The 17731-nt window shown below is 38.9% G+C and overlaps 1 protein-coding gene across 3 annotated transcripts; it reads right to left on the reverse strand.

Moving 5' to 3' along the window:
* Window positions 1–1487: 1487 nt before the first annotated feature.
* ARHGAP11A (Rho GTPase activating protein 11A) lies at window positions 1488–13923 on the reverse strand. Of its 3 annotated transcripts, XM_018907482.3 has the most exons (12): window positions 13699–13923; window positions 11248–11318; window positions 10831–10927; window positions 10045–10295; window positions 9421–9581; window positions 9168–9314; window positions 8081–8155; window positions 7256–7423; window positions 5901–6036; window positions 5476–5584; window positions 4562–4709; window positions 1488–4174 (listed from the first exon to the last, which is right to left on the reverse strand). In XM_018907482.3, the coding sequence occupies exons 1-12, from the start codon at window positions 13825–13827 to the stop codon at window positions 2568–2570; spliced, it is 3099 nt and encodes a 1032-aa protein (XP_018763027.3). In that variant the 5' UTR covers window positions 13828–13923; the 3' UTR covers window positions 1488–2567. The 3 variants fall into 3 exon arrangements, with proteins under 3 accessions (XP_018763027.3, XP_009100203.3, XP_030095599.1); XM_009101955.4 differs by lacking the exon at window positions 8081–8155; XM_030239739.2 differs by lacking the exons at window positions 11248–11318; window positions 13699–13923 and having other exon boundaries at window positions 10045–10237.
* Between the last annotated feature and the right edge of the window lie 3808 nt (window positions 13924–17731).

The following is a 17731-nucleotide window of genomic DNA, read 5'->3' on the forward strand; positions in this document are numbered from 1 at the left end:
CCATCTTCCTGCTGTGATTTCTGTCTCTAGAATAATATGAACAGTGGTTTACTTATGGGATGATAGTGTTACCTAACTGCAGGTTTGCAGGGTTGCAACACAGCAAAGGACTTGGCGGCAAATGGCTCCAGATTAAGCAAATTAGACACATCCAGAGCGGAGGTTACCAAGTATTTTGCTAAATGAAGTCTCACCTAACACAGCACTTGGCAAAAAAGGTAGCTTCTAAAGGTTATTTTGTATATCACACCTTCACTGCTACTGAGGGGAATCATCACATCCCAGTTTAGTACAGCTATCCACAGAAAAACTCTGAGGTTATACCCCATAAACCACAACAGTTCCATGAACTACACTTGCACATGTAGATGTTTTTGGGTTTGTTCTGGTACCTTATGTAAGGTGTAACTTGCAGGATTTAGCAGTAGGGACTTCCACTTGGCATCTAGTTTCTTTCTGTAAAACATAATCAACTTTATATACAGGGCTGTATGTCCAAACTGTTCTGCAAAACCTCTAAAAACAGAACCTTTACTTTAAGAAACTTTAGGATTTTTTTTTCCTGCTACAAGTTTCTTTGTGAGGGCCCTATCAAATTCCCCCTTAAAAGCTAAGTTTAGATATTTCAAGACTAGCTTGCATGGATGAACAAAAGCAGCCTACTGCACCACATGGTATATATTAAAAATGTGTCTATCCTAAGTATTATGAGTGCTAATGCAGCTCTGACAATTACAAGTCTTAGTCTTCTAAACAAAAATCAGTGTGACACCTCACTATTACAGGAGTCAGACCTCATTTTCTTCCTGACACTGCCTTTATCTCCTATTTCCAGCTCCTACCTCCTTGCATCAGCCATGACAGCTGCAAGTTGTTTTTCTGATCCTTACTTCCCATCATGAGATGATCCAAAAGATGGTGCTCTGGTGCCTACTTAGCCTATTGAGGAATCTGCCAGCACCAGCTAAAGGCAGGGGGTAGGGGCATGTTGCCAGGAAAAGCAGCTTCCTCTTTAGATGGTGGTGAGCTGCCTTACTTACTCCTTTACTTCATGAAACTGAAGCTTCCCATTCTTAACCACACCACCAAGGAATCTGATTAAGATCTTTGCATGGCTGGCTGCCTGGTACTAGATGTAACAGCAATCTAGCAAGAGTGAGGCAGGAGTTTTCCACAGATCAATGAGCTGAACCAATTCAGCTTGCAAGTTGGATACATGGGGAAGGAGACAGCGCAATGAACTATATTCTTTTGACTAACATATCCTTTTAAGAAGTTCAGAAGACTACTGCTGATACAACTAGCAAAAGGCATGATGCAGCATAGTTTGAGAATTACCAAAACGTAGCTAAGATGAACAAAAAGGACAGCCAAAACAGATTTACTTCTGGCTTCAGTATTTTCAGACTTACTAATTTTGGTGTCTACAGTCTGACTATAACAGCATAATCTAACTTTCCAAGTCATTATAGAAAAACAAGCTCAGAAAAGGGAAAAAACAATGGTTTTATTAAAACCAAAAGTATCCAGTGCTTCAGCTCTAACATTCTGCCAATAAGCAATTCACACATATAAAAAGCTAATGAACAGTTTCAAGTGTTTACTCAAATAATTTTACAACTGATGACAGACAAACAGTTTTCATTCCAAAAGATGTAAACATTTGCTTGTGCAAATCAACCTTTAACACGCTATGGCTTCTTACATTCATCTCTTGCAACACTTTCAGCATCTAAACTCGGCTTCTGCACCACTTAGTTAACATAATTCTACAGCTCTAAAAATAAGTTAAAACTCCCCTGTCATATTAAAATAAAACATTTTATTACTCATAACTGAAAATACTTGGTACCTACTGTAGAACACAACACTGGATGAAGTTTTAAGACTTTTCCATTCTTGAATAAACTGCACATTTATTTTCCATGTGTTCTAATAGTTTTCCAGTGTGTGTGCCCACATGGATTTTATTTTGACATTTACCTACTAAATAATTAAAATATGCTCTCAATTTACTCCAAAAAAACCCCCAAAACATTGTCTCAAAAGAAATAGAGCTCATATGAGGTCCAACTTAGTAGTATCAAGGGGCGCTACAATACACTTTAAACTAAAAAAGTACATAAATTCAACTACTAATACTCAGCATCAAAACACTTCCTTTTATACATCTGTTTAATTTGTTTTAAATATTTGAGAAATTGTTTTTGAACTTGATAAATACTGCAAGAAGTTTTGGAAGATGCATTATGTTTTTAGACACTGAGATAATCAAAACCTGAGGTCTAACACAAATGTTTGTGCTAGATTATTTACAGATTAACAGATTATTTTTGTTTTAAAAGTCAAATTCATTTAGTTGAACTGACTAGCATTTACAGAAGTTTCAGTAAATGAAGAAAACCTCAACATGAAACAAATTTCTATTTGTACATCTTCACAACGCATTCATTTAAAACAAATGAAATATTACAAATAAAAATAACTAGAAAAAAAATCATACAAATTTAGATTTTTCCAAAGGTTAACCAAGTTACAAAGAACCCATTTAGCCATCACATTTGATCTTACAAGTCTACTGGCTTTGCAGTTGGTAGCAGTTTTACTTCAGATATTGGATTCTTTGGAGAGCCTCTATAACGAACTCTTTCTTTTCCTGAAGCACTTCTTGCAATAATAGATTTTTCTGGGGCACTTTTACCTGGAACACTTATATTTGCATTAACTTTCAAACTGGATTTAACCATTTCATGATTGGTTAGATCCTCTAGAACGGACTTTGATGGATGAACAGTTGCTTTTTGTTCATGGATTTCAACAGTTCTGACAGAAACATCAGGCTTGTCTGATGGATTTAATGGCCTGTAACATGATTTGGATGCTAAATCAGGCTGCTTACGAGCTACAGAAACTTGGTCACGTGTGCTTTCACTCCTGCATGGCAAAAGTATGGAATTCTTTGAGGGCTTTTCTGTGCAGGGGAACAGGGCAGAATCATAGCTCAAAGATTTAACAAGTGGTGAACCAATACCACTTGATTTAACCATCTGAGAGCTTACAGATTGTCTGTTAGCCTCCAAAAGGGAATTAATTCTTCTTACAGACTGTCTAACTGGAGTACGTTGAAACTTCAGGGGCGGTTTCATTTTGCTTGCAGAATTTGGATCATTTAATGAAAGCTGGTTGAACCACTGTATGTGGTCAGAAACCTTCCCCTGGTCAGAAACAGTCGACGTTTTAGTTAAAACTTTATCCAAATTTTCAGCTTTCAAGTATTGGTTGCTCATTTCATTTTGTGATTTAGGCAACTGCGACGTTGGCAGCTGTCCTGCCAAAGAAAGTTTAGCAGTACCCTCTTCCAAATTACAGCACTTTACCATACAGTTTTCAGCTGTTTGTGAGTGCATTGTTGGTGAGTGCATTAATTCCATCTCCTCTTTTCTTTCAGAGAAATCTGATTTACGTAAGTCATCTTTTGTTGAACTGTTCTCAACAGTAAACTTATCTTCCTTGGCTAGTACTTGAAGCATAGGAAGTTCTTTTACTTTTTTTATATCTGGTTTTGGGACCTGAAGTTCAATCTCAATAGAAGTTTTGAAGTTTCTTTTCTCCAAAATGTCAATTTCCTCTTTTTTTGATTGCTGTTTATCAGCAGCAGCAGATGGATTAAATTGGTGCAACAGCTCTCTGGATTTTGCATTTGCTAGATTTTCAGAAACTTCTTCCACTAACAATTTTTTTGCTGAACTGAGCCCTGAGGGACACGGAGTTTCATTTAATATTTCACTTGCTACAACTGAGAGGGATGATTTCTTATCACCTATCAAATTGTGAAGAATACTTCCAGATGCAGAGAAGGCTTGTTTAACTTTCAGTAATGTTTCTGTAGTTGAATTACTTTCATCTTCACACAGCACAAGTTCCAAGTTGTTGTCTTGTTTGCTTACAGTTGCAGATTTGAATTCATCTGGAATAACTGGAGGCTTTCCAAATACCAAAACAGGTTCTGAAGAGCTGGCTCCCATTTCAGAGTGTCCAGGCAGAATTTGCTCATTCTTGCTGATCACCTGAGAATCTGTAAGAGGAGGACTATTCCATGACATTCGGTGAACTACTTTATTGTGACATTTTGGAGTTAGCAAGTTTTCTTCTGACTTGCTTACATTCCTTGAACCTTAAAATAAATACCACAGTGTTAAGAAACAATTTATTGTGATTTTAATAACTACAGACAAAATTCTTACTAAAACATAATTACCAAAGCAGCACTGAATTTTAAGATGTCATTATGCCGTTAAACTTCAGAAATGTAAAAAAAGGTTATATTATTAAGTGAAATTATGCATCCTCTTGTTTAACTAAGAGAGCTACTAAAATACACTAGAAACACAAGCTTCTTCTAAATCAATTCTTTTTCCCAAGAAGCCAATAACATACAAGTGACTTGTGACTTAGCCATAAGCACACTTTTAATCCAATTGCTTCTATACTTTTATTAATAAAGTTGCTTTTGCAAAGTAAAAATAGTTTCCCCATCTAATATATTTGGTTAGGCAATCACCTTTCTTAGGGAATTTTTCACTGACATATGGGCTGAAGAGTACATCTCTTCTTGCACATTCAGTTCTGCTTTCCAAACCTTGCTGACTTGCAAGACGCCTTCCAATATTTTCTGATCTATTGCCAGCTGCACATCCGGATACAATATTCTTGAACAAACAAAAGTGTTAATTGCTGTTATATAAACTTGTAATTTGGAATCTCATTTACAGAGAAAGCTTCAGGAAACCGCTACATAAACCAGCCAAGGCAGCCTGTTCTTGGCCATACTTCCTCTCTGTAGACCTAGGGAGGGAACAGGCAGTCCAAAGTCAGGCAGACTCAATCACAATGTGAACAGAGTGAATGAGCACAGGCTCTGCCAGGTCAGATACTCAGGAACTCTGAGACCCACTGATCACAAATGTGGTGGGTTGATCCCAACAGCAGGCAAGCTCCCATCAGCCACATGCTGAGTTTCCCCATTCCCCAACAGGATGAGGGAGAGAATTGGAAAGATGAAAAGGCACACACACAAACACCACAGACAAAAAAACCCAAACCCACACAGGATGCAAAGGTCATCACTTACAACAGTCAGGCCAGATCTCAGCAAGCCTCTGAGCAGTGGCTACTTTCCACAAATCATTCCCATCCCATTTTTACTGGTGAGCTTAACATTACATGGCATGGAATTGCTCTTAAGTCAATTCAGGTCAGCTACTCCCTCCCTCTTGCCCCACACCAGCCAAACAGTACAAGCTGATCTGTTATTGCTACCCAAATAAACCTCAAGCTTCTTGTACTTGACAGCAAGCAGGTTCAATTAACACTGGGGTCCCTCCATTACTTAATACATCCTTCCTGCTCCTGAAAAGCAATGCCCCAAACTGTGAATTAAAAATCTACAGTCTAATGAGAGGACTGGGTACTTACCATTTCTCTGTTGCTTTTCCCCAAACCAAATTTCAAGCGTAAAGACCTACGAACCATTTCTTTTCGGCTTATCTTTGGAGAAAAACAACCCGTCTTTCCTGATTCAGCCCTGGAAGGACACAAGGAAAGAAGGGACATCAACTCTTTAGGCAGACAATGAAAACATCCTGACATTTATTTACAGTTATTTCCTTCAGTTTTACTTATTTTATTGCCTTCTTGCTCACCTTTCTTTAATAGGCACAGAAAGCTACGATACCAGATCTTATTTTGAGCTCAATTTCGCAGCATCAGAAGATCTGGTGGTTTTAAGATTACAATAAAAATTCACCAAAACCAATAATTTTAGAGACAGATTGAGGTCATTATTCAAGGAGTCTAGACACACCTTTCCAATTTATTTTTATGTTTTGAGAGTTAATTACCTGTACAGTTTTTTGCTTGCAAGTCTTTTACTTCTTCTATTCCCCGTACTGGATACATGATTTTCACCCATGGTTGAAGGAGATAGTGAGGTTTGTGAAGACTCAAGACACACACAAGGACTCGCTTCAAATTGAACTGCAGGGATGAAATTGTATTTATATGAACTTAAAATAGTCACCTTTTTTAGATAAAGACTTAAAGACTTACAAGTTAACACAATAAATAAAAGGTTTTTAAACAGCACAATATTTTTTACTTATTTACTTATTTTGTACAGTGCTGGGTTGAAATTACTTTGATTTCCACCTCAAAATTAAACAAAGCTGTTGCCTGTAGCATCCATAAATGTGGCTGGAATGCAATTCCAGCTACAGATATGACATGCAACATGCTACAGATATGACTTCCTCAAATAAGTTTCCACACTTATCATCAGATCAGATCCTCAAATTTAAGAGCTCAAGAAGAAAAATTAGACTTATTAGTTGCAGTGTGCTTTTTTTACACACCTAACCAGAACAGCTAAAGCAACAAGAGTTTTTTTCTACTGCTGGACATTTTATGAAACACATGCATCACTGCTATCTTTATAAAGTGTCATTGCTTTTGTACGCTTATCCATAGAAACAAGAATTTCATGGAGAACATGATTTAATAGGAAAAGCACCAAGTTTCATAACACTCATGGGGGGAAATCTAGCAAAACGGCCAATCTAGAAATATCCTTCCACTGTAACTTCAGTTGGCCAAACATTAAAGAATGAAATAAAAATAAAACCGGATTCTCAGAATAGCCTGATTGTTGGAAGCACTCTAGCAGAATAAAGTGGTACTAAAGCATTGTCAAACAAAAGTAAATTTTTTTCTAGAGTTTTGAGATGTAGCATCTAAAGGAAAAACAAGAGGTGACAGGACACAAGAAAGAAGCTTTTTATAAAGCAACAGTTACACTTCTCATAGAGCTAGGATCAGCTGTTTAATCATTTAGGAAACAGACGGCTACAACTTTCAAAAGGTTGGAAGCATAAGAAGTCTTCAGGGATCTGTGCGCCAAGAAAGAAACAGAAGTATAACCTGAGTGATCATAGAGAGTAAAAAAGATAAAAGGACATCAGGATTGCAAGTATGAGAGATTAACAGAACAAAAAAAACAAGCAAGAGAATTTGGCTTAGTCAATCCAAGTAACATGAGTCACCAATGAACATAAACATACACTATTTACCAAGATGGGGAAGTAGTTCAAGGAACACTTCAGCAATGAGCATCAATGACTGTCTAACAAGAACAAATGGCTCCACTCTTAAGTCACCAACAGTCACTCTAAGCAGCAAAGAAAAAGTAATGGCACTGTACCTGATGCTGGTGTTGAGCTGCTGTTAAATATGCTAGTTGGTAAAAACTCAAAGGCAAAATTGTGCTTAAAAGAGCGTCTCTTCTTGCTGGACAAGCCCTGAGAGCAATCGGTTGGAAGTTTCCGCTTGGTACTTGGAGTAAGAACCACCGGAGTCACTGATGAAAGGACTGAAATTAAGAAGATCAAACTTGCAGTAATAGCTTAACAGTTGAAGAGTTTAGTAAATGGTTGTTTTGGGGCTGGATTTTTTTAACTCTAAAAAAATATTGTTGCAAAAGCTTAGCCAAAGTGCATGCATTTTGAACATGCAAAGCAATCATTATAGCTTAGGGTTTGATTTTTTTATTTTGTTGGGTTTTTTGCAAGTTTAGAGTACCAGAAAGGAAAATCCAAACCAACAGATCAATAAAACAATATAGGCATTAGGAGGAAGTAAATGGATAGTCATCTGCTGAAAGTTTTAGAGACAGTAAGTGTGAAAGAATTTTAGTCCTGGCAGATTCATTCCAAGGATGATTAAATGTTGCACTACTGCACTGAAGCCTTAGTGGTTTATTAGCTAAAAAGCATAAGTTTGGTTGGGTAATCCCCACAGAGCTAAACCACACAGCCCACTACTGCAGTGATTGTAGCTGCTCCAAGAATTACAGTAAATGCAGTATCCTCAATAAATATGTATCTATATTCCATTTTACACAATTTAAATTTAATCACTTGCCTTCACCTAAGTTCAAATTCTTTAGTTGAAAATATTATTGAATATAGTTAACAAATCCAGAAGATACTGCATGGGCTTTATCCAGTACAAATACACCAGTACCTACCGCTTCTGTCTTGTTGAGGTGTAGTGGAGGGTGTTCTGTTAGATTTAAATTTATTCAATGCTCCACTAACAATATCTGAAATGCAAGACACACCGAGCAATCAAATTTAAATGTGAAGCCTGTCTTGCTCTATTTTCAACTCACACTTAATTATTTTTTTTTTTTTTTCAGGAAGAAAGAAAGTAAATCAGTTTAAATGTTGTTTTATGTACAGAATAACATAACCCATATCTTCCCACCAACATAGTTTTTATTGCTTTCACCAATAGCTGAAAAATCTATTTTCCTTAAAATAAAAACTATTTTAAAAAACCAAACAAAAAACCCAACAAACAGAGCAGAGAAGTACAATACACAAAAAACCATGCCATGGCATGGCATAACATACAGTCATACAGTCTTAATTGCCAGGTTACATGAGCTAAATAAATATCTATGTTTTTACAGCAATACATAAAAGATCCCTTTGCAGTGGATTTGAATGTAGTCAAGCATACATGTTCCATAGTATTTCCTCTAAGAGAGTGCAGAACTGAGAATGGGCCATTTGATTTCCCATATCTAGTAAAAAACCCAACTCAATCCTGTTGAAAGCTGAAAAAAACTCACAAAAAATTCCAGATCCATGATACCAGAGTACACACTATCCAATAATACCCAATTCAGATTTACACTTCAAAACACAAATTAGCTACTCTCATTCAAAACACACTTGCCTTTGCATCCCTGCTTTCTCATGACCTGACTTCTCTAAGTATATATTAAAGTACCATTTCAAAATTAGCAAGAACAATAAGCAAACCCTTTAGCCTTCTGCAACACGATCTGAGTTTTTTGACTCAACAAAAAGCCAAATATTAATTTGGCTACACAAATCCAACACAGCTTCTTTAGTAGACAACAGACTAGAAAACTGAGTAAATATACAATAATGTGATTACTGAAGTCTTATATAGATTTTTCAAATCAAACCCAACCAGTTTTGAAGACATCTGTTCTGCTTGTGGAAGAAACAAGTGCTTAGGGTCAGACTACCTGAAGTCTCGGTTTTGTTTTTGGTTTTGAAAGTTTCACAAAACATACCTACCCCCAACACTTCGGTGCCTCCTCCTCTTACATTCACTGGGAGATTCATTTTCACTGTCTTCGTGGCCCCACAGTGAGGGAGTAGATTGAAAGACATCAACACCCAACATTGAAGGAATCTTTTCCAAGATAAATTCTGGTACTTGTCCTGAAATAGTTAAGAAATATTTTTTTAATGATTCTTAAAAGTTGAAAAGAAAAGCTGCACACAGGTTGGTGCATTGGGACAGGTTGACAAGAGTTTATCATCTTACCGATTTCTGCCGCATGGTCAATAAGTGTTTCCACAACAGCAGCTTGCAAGCGAATTTTTTTTTCTGTACTAGTGGACATCTTTTCATTTTCATTCGAGTGCAAGAGGTTGGGAGCAAAAATCACTGCCAGATTACTGCTATCCATTCTGTTTTCATTGGATCTTAACAAGAAAAGGCTTTTTAATTTCAAATTATCAGATAATATAAACAGTGGAGAAAGATCAAATAAGACAAATGCAGTTAAAAAAATAAAAATGGTCTCATTCACTGGAGTGCTTATACAACAAGATTAATGTAATGTATAGATTTACACATTCCAAGACAGATAATTGCTCAACTACATTTCTGAAATTAAGAAGGTATAGATCCCCCTCAGTTTTAGGGAATGCAAGGTATCAAATTCTGCTGAACAAAGTTTGAATAAAGTCAAGTCTCCAGTTATTAAGTTTTCATAAAGAAAACCTTGGATTTATGAAATAAAAGACTATGACTGAATTTAATGAATATCTGCAGATATGAAAGTTTGAAATGGCAAACCACTCACAGAAAGTTACAGCACCTGCCTGGACAGAGAAGCAGTTAAGGCAATTCAGCACTGTTTACAAGCACACCCTTGACACTGACCTTAAGGACACAGTTCTCAGAAAGTTGAAAAAGTATCTCAAAGCTGCAATTGTTCTGTCAGCCATCAAACAGGACAGCAACACAGTTGCAGTTTTCTTCTCATTTCCAAGCTGCTGAGCTTTGAATAGTCCTTCCTGCAGGTGAGGTGGAAGGATGGGTTCTGGCAACTCTCTAAAGAACTGTTTGAGAAGCCCTGCAACATCACATGGCAGTGCAGCTGAGAGGCAGTTTTCACCTTGATCCAGTTTACTCTGAAATTTTTCATAAGAAACACGATTTAAAGTCCTCAACATATTGTCAGATTTCTAAATTTAGGTAGTAATGCTCTAGCCCATGTCACAACAGACAGTTTATCTTCCCCACTGTTAGTTTCAGCCTTGTCATATTTTACTCAATTACATTATCGACAGTGAGACACAGGCAAGGTTGTCAGACCATGTGTATTAATTTAGAGGTTTCCCATCTTCCCTCCACCAGGAGAACATTGCTAAACAAATATCCTCATAGCATCCAGTGTGCACAATTGCTAATGAGTTTGGTCCCAAACTACTCTCATCACCTGGAAGGCAAAATATTCAAAAGAAAAGAAAAAAAAGAAAAGAAAAAAGAAAAAAAAAAAGGGAAGCCTGTCAGCTTCTGGGCTAGATCTCCTATCATTTCTAAAGCAGGCAGTGTTACCCATCGACTTCCATGACCTGAATATGACTCAAAAGAGTCCAAAAATTAAAACATGCCCAAGTGAAAATGCAGCTTATTAAGAAAAAAAAAAGCAGCTTTAGAGAATACCTTTAAAGCTTTTAAGCGAACAAGGGATCCAGACTTTCTGAAGAGTCCCTCAGTATGAACATGTTCTTCCAAATATTCACATGTATCAACAAGAAAGCTGAGAAAAGAACAGAAACAGTTCTGATGCTCAGAATAAAGCCTGGGTTTTTTCCACAGAAACTATTTCATCATTTTTGGCAAAACTTAGTACATAGAATAATTTCCCCAAATGACAAGAGTATAAAGAAATACAACTAAGAGCTCTGAATTCCCTGTCTAACTTCTGCATCCCTCCTTTTCCACCTGGAACTATTCTTATAACCCCCAGAAGCTCTAGCAGGCATGGAACAAATATTACATTCCTTCTTCTGACAAGGGTTCAATACCATAAAGAAAGCAAAGCAAGCACAAAATCTAAAAATACATTTGTTAATTTACCTTGGAATATAACCGTATTCTGGCACAAGTGATTGTGGCAACGCATGAAAAGATATTCCAAAGATTTTACCCTGAAATACAAAATTCAAATCATGTCATTCAAAAGTTGATATAATTATCAACCACGTTACAAAGAAGCACACATTCCACAAGCAGACATAAGGGTAGTTAAGACAAAACACAAAGTCTTCCAGATAAGACAGATAAGAGGTATTGTCTGGAAAAGCACTGTCATCTCCAGAGATCTAAAGCTGATTCTAGTGGCAGCTAACACCCTAGATGATTGTGAAAGAGTAGAAAGCTTTTCTGCAGCACGTTTTACACTTCTTATTTCACAATAAGTCTATTTTCTTATAATACTCACAAATCAGTAAGGATATTAACCAGATTGTTTGGGAATCTCACCTTAGCTTTTAAAATTGACTATATCCTATTTTTTTAAAAAATCAACACAAGACAACAGAAATAACTTTTTTTTCTTAATAAATTTTTATTCGTCTCTTAAAGACTGCTTCAACTCATAAAGATTGCTCTTTAAGGAAGGATTAAACTCAACAGAACAATCTAGACAACTGTTCTGAACCTCATATTTAGCACTTGTTCTTAAAAAATTGATCTCTACTGCCTTATACAAGACATTAGAGTATGTTACATATTAGAAAATAAGTAAATCTCATCAGTCATTACTTCTGATGTTCACCCACTGCATCAACAACTTCTACATCCTAGAACTTCTACTTTATTTGTTTATATTCCTGTTTACAGAACATGCAAGCCAGTCCCTCTCCCAACCAGAGGAGGACTGGGATTTTGCCCAACTTGTTCTTAGAGCTGAAGGCAAACTGTTAGTCATTCATAGCTGAAATTCAACGTGCTGTTCATGTTAGGAAAACAGTTAATGAGTAACTAACCATTGGACCCAATCTAATCTGTCCTACAGAAAACAAACATAACAGAGTCAGGAAAGAGAAGCAACACACCTGTCATTGTGTTCCAGGTTGCCACTAAAGCTACAAAAAGAAAATTGACTCCAGGAGAACATTTTTTCTGTATGTACAAGATTACATACTAGAAAATTCCAGTGGTTTGGAATTCAGCATTTAGAATTCCTAACTGATTTACTCACTTCACTAGGTTTTGTTTGAAGTATCAAAAGTTGTGATTTAATTTATTCTTAATAAATAATAAACCTAATAAAATTATGTCTGTTCCCTTGTAACAGAAATAAGACATCCCTTGGCAAAACAAATGCTTTCTGTAGCTTTTCCTACCAGGCTCAGTAGTTAAGTACACATTTTCTTCCTTGCATACAATTTAAGCACTACAGACAGCAACAAATACATCTTTTATCAAGACATACATATATTGCTCACAGTTCTCATTATCTCCCCTTCTAATGGAAAAGGAAAGAAAAGTTTAGAACCATGTTTGATACTGACAAAGAGAAGAAAACTAATTCTAACTTTACTCTTGCATTTTCCCTTTCCAAACACCCCAACTCAAGCACATCTTTCCAACTTCTTTAGTTTATACTGACCAAGCATTACTGCAGCATTGTGTAATGTCTTCTCAGCCTTACAGAAAGCTCAGTCTAAGCATGTTCAGCTCTGTGCCATACCAGATGCACAGAGATCTTGTTTAGGACTTGACCATGGTCCACATTTTATAAATTAAAGAGTCTACCAGAGGATCAGTATTCTCTAATGGATCTCATTTTTGGCATCCATTGTAATATATCAGTTTTAAATAACAGTCCTGAGACAGAAAACACTTATTTCCTTTATCAAATTAAAACCCGATATTTAAGGTAATGGGAGAGATTTCATTCCTGGACCACTGGCAAATCAAGGCAAGAGCTGTCTGTGCCAAAATACTTAGTCATGCCTTATACTAAGAAACCATGCAAATAAAGCCCTTCGGAAAAAACAAAAGCCTAAGAAATCAAGTAAAAGACACACAGCTTTTAGAAACAACACCATATCTATATTCCAAGAAACAACACAGTTACTAAGATCTGAATTTCGTGGTGAGTGACATCAATGACAGTGAAGCACAAAAAGCTCTCGCACGGATCAGAGGCGACCGTGCGTGTTTCAGTGGCCAGCAAGCCCACGGACAAAAGAGGAACACATCTCCTTCGCCATCCGGTCTGCCAAACTGCCGGGGGCGGGGGCACCCCGCGCACTGAGCCATCGCCTTCCTGAATCATAACACGGCTATATAATGGTGCCCTGGAGCACCCGCAGGCTGCAGGAAAGGGGAAAAAAGGCTCTTTTCCCCATTACAGGAGGTGATGCCCTGTTGGGGGCTGGCAGGAGCCGCTGCATTACGGGACGGCACTGCTGCCGGAACCAGCGCTCCCGGTGACAGCACCAGCCCCCGGACCCGTGTGAGCTTTGGCTCTGCCCGGCCCGGGAAGAGGAGCCCTCCGAGCTCCCCCGCCCCGCTCACCTCCGCCGCTGCAGCTCCTGGCGCCTTGGCCGCCGCCAGGCAGCTCCCGCTCTTCACCTTGATCCCATACGAAGCCCGAAGCTCCTCCAGCACCGCCAGCCGCACCAGCCTCCGCCTCTGCTCCGCCATCTCTGCGCCCCCCACCCTCTCTCTCCCCGGCCCAGCCTGGCCCCGCCGCCCCTCAGACCCCGCCGGGCGCCATGGTGGCCGCGCTCACCGCCCGGCTCAAACCCGGCGCGCTGCCCCGCCCGCGCCTCTCATTGGGCCGCTCGCCGTTCGAAATCAGGCCCCGGCCGCCCAACGGCCACGCAGGGCTGCCCGCCGCGCCTGCCTCCGTGCGCCGCCTCGGAGCCTGCCCAGCCAGGACCCCGCGCGCCGCTGGCCGGCGATCGCGCTGGCTGCCTAAGGGCCGGGAGGGGTGGAACCGTCGGAACGCCCTCAGCGCTCCGTGCCCACGGCGGCGTTAATCCTCCGTGCCCACAGGAGCCTTAGCCTTACCCCTCCGTGCCCGCTGCGGCTTCATCCCTCCGTGGCCGCGTCTCCTTCATCCCAAATATGTGCCCGCCCCTTGCCCCCACAAGTCTCCGGCGGTGCCGAGTTTGGGGGTGGTTCATTTGGTTGGTCACTTGGAAACAAGTATCTCTTTCTCCAAAAATAAGCTTCAAATAAAAACAGCTGCCCACCGCGGTCTTGGGGGTAAACTGGACCCCTCCACCGTACCTGATGGTAGGGAATGTCGGGTATGAGCACAGAGAAAATGTAGACGTTCTTCCCATCTGGTCCCGTCACTGTCATTGCTTTCCCCTGCACTACGTGGGGTCTGTGCAGGTCTGCCCGAGGCGATCCATTACTTCCATCATTTTCTGCTGACAAAGCCGCACTCTGCAGCTTAATTAACACTTAAACCATTAGCGCCAAATTTGGCTTGTACTTTCTAAATCTGGGTTTCCTTGCCCGTTCCACACAGTGAACTCAGACGCCTCCTGCAGCAGAGTCATTCTGGGCTTTGCACCCTGTTGTTATAGGAAGAACTGCTTCCTTTTTTCCTTGGTGTTTTTTGGCTTGGTTTTTTGGGTTTTGTTTGTTCGTTTTTTGGGTTTTTTTCCTATTCCGAAGTAACTCTTCAAGTGCCAACAGCACTACAGTTAACCAAATGCAGTCTTTCTGTGTAGTCAGAAAAAAGCACTGTACCAAGAATAAGCTTTCCATCTTTTCCTGTACAAGTGTTCTGTTACTAGTTCTAAAGCGAGTCATACTTCACTGAGAGACTAAGATTGCCACGAAGCTTAGACACAGAATGATAACAAGCTCGTTACAGTGCTCTGAGCACTTAGGGACACAAAGGCAAGAGAATAAAAAGAGAATAGCCTGAATTTTTCCAAATGTCAGTGAAATGTAAACCCTCTTTCAAATTATATAGAAGAAAGACTTAGCAGTGGTAATAAAAAGCAGATTGGATACAAATTTTCTTAAGTAAACCCCCATGAATTTGATTATGGATATTAAAATCATGTCATTGTACGAAAACAACATTTCTCTAAATGTGGTTTTAGTGTAACCTTACTGTAAGTATTATTTTCTGTCCTGGCATTGAAATGGCACGACAATACAAAGTTTCGACCCTAAAATAAATTTCTCTAAATACGAGAAAAATAAAAGTAAAGGAATCAAGTTAATTGCTACCATAAAATTTAATTTAAACAATCTCTATTCCAACTTAGTATTTTGTAGTAATGGTGAATTACACAAGGGGGAGCTGTGACTGGATAAATATATCAGAACTTTTCATATTGAGTATTTTCGGTTCAGTATTCACTTAAGAAGAAACAGGTTATGATAGTATGTACTGCCTTATTTTTACTAAAAAAAAGTGGTGTGGGTAATTTTTTTAACTTTTACAGGAGATATTTAAAATGACAGAATTATCCAATTTTTGTCAACATCATTTGTCAAATATTTTAATATTCTTTTGGTGACTATTTTGGCATGTTTCTGTTTTATTTGCAGGTAGAGACTGGAGCATGAAAAATTACTTTGCAAATAAGAGCTATAGTTTTGCAACCAGTTGTAGCATGCCAACTCAAATCTATGACACCAATTTGAAATCGAGTTAGGGAAAATAAACAGCTATTTAGCATTGTCCTGGGGTGACTGTATGGTGCTCATATCCCCAATTTTCTGTTCTGCTTATGCTGGATGTTGAGTTCTGTGCTTTTAAAGTAGATCTGAGAGTGAAGCGGGGAGAAGGAGAAGCGGTGGAATGTCTGAGGTGGCTGTATTCAAAAACATAAAAACAGGAGATTTAGCTCTCTCTCAGTGTGTGTTGTCTGACACGTAGACAGCGAGAGAGAAACAGGGAGTTTTTCTTTGTTTCTTCACTGGTTTTCCTCAGTAGTTGTGGCAAGGAAAGTTTTCCCAAGACTGTCTTTTTTTTCCTGGAGCTGTTCAAACCTGCTCTGGATTGAAACCCCACAAAAACACCGGGAGCTCCTGCCTGTGGCCCATGGGGGCCCGGGATGTGGCACTTCCCAGCACAGGAGGGACTGATAACAGACTGGGTGAGCAGAGCTACAGCCCACAACCAGGACTTTCTGAATTTGCCATCTCTTCAGAACAAGGAGAGGTTCCATTGCTTAATGTTATTCATTTTTCCATGTTTGTGAGTACTTTACCTGTTAAATAAACAGGGTTTTTTCCACTTTTCTGCAAGGAACTCTTTCCCAAACTGCTTGGGAGAGGGGCCACTTGAATTTGCTTTCTTGAGGAGACCACTTTAGAAATTTCCTCCCAAAAATTTGCCCTAAACCTGGACAGATATTTCCCTCTCGTCCTCCTGCTGCTCCAGATTGTCTTAGAATCAACATACCAAGCTTCTGGAATTTTAAATAGTTCTAATTTTATGCAGCTATTGGTGAAATCCTGTCCTGAATGAAGTAAACTACATCATTGTCTTTCATCATCAGGTGGGCCAGGCTTACACTCCTTTTTGCTTGGAATACATAAATGTTTGCATCCACACACAGACACTTTTTCTATTATTCATGTATAGGTATATGTTTACATTTTGGAAAAAAACCCCAAAACAGGAGCACCTACATTTAGTGTGGTATTTTGTGAATTTTGGAAGTTACTACAGAAATAACAGCTTTGAAAGAGAAATTAAATGCATACTAATATTCTCATTTTAGTAACCACTCAGAGCAGTTAGTGGTCAAATCAACCAGAAAATCAGCAACCAGAGGAAGCAAAACCAAAGAGCAGGGTAATACGAGGAGTATGAAAAACGGACCTTACTCTGAAGTACCCCCTCCCTGAACAAACTCAGAACTCAGTGGGAGGAAGTGTAAGTATCTCATGTTCTAGCAGTACAAGGACTTCTTTTGTCTTATGTCTTCAGCAGACAAGCTGAGGGAAGAAAGACCATGTGAGGAGAAAGCCAGGCCATACCATTCAGGGGAAACTCTGAGAAGTAGCTGCACAAAGGAGGTTCAGTCACTGATGTCCTCAGAGTCTGACTGCTAGTACACTTCATTCTGGACATCCTTACTCGTTCTTGTCTCTTCCTGGCTTTCTCTCTTAATAAGGAATTATTTACTCCAGTTCCCAGTTGTCATCTTTTCTTGTTGCTCAGCCTGCACTTATGTTAGCATTCCTTGGAAAAGTCTGTAACTGTTATTAAATTTTATAAAAGATGGATTTAAACCTCTCCTCCAGCTGATAATAAAGCAAGAATCTGAAGCTCCATTTTATAGTTTACCCAGTCTTATAGTCTTACTTTCAGAAATAAGTAACTTATCAGATCATTATTGGAGCAAGGTTTGGAATAAGGAACTAATTTCTAGTCTTTCTAGTTTTTTTCCTAGTTTTGGACAACCTTCAATATGAGGTAAAATAGAAAGAAAAATGCCTCTTCTTCTGGCATATAATTTGGCTAGGTTCATATTTTAGATGCCTCAAGAACATAAAAATAAAAGAACGGGAAGTTTAGATATTCTAGTCCTGGGTGGAAGGTGAGGGGGCATTTAAAGTTGCT

This window comes from Serinus canaria, chromosome 5, assembly GCF_022539315.1.
Source record: "Serinus canaria isolate serCan28SL12 chromosome 5, serCan2020, whole genome shotgun sequence".
NCBI classification, from domain to species: domain Eukaryota; kingdom Metazoa; phylum Chordata; class Aves; order Passeriformes; family Fringillidae; genus Serinus; species Serinus canaria.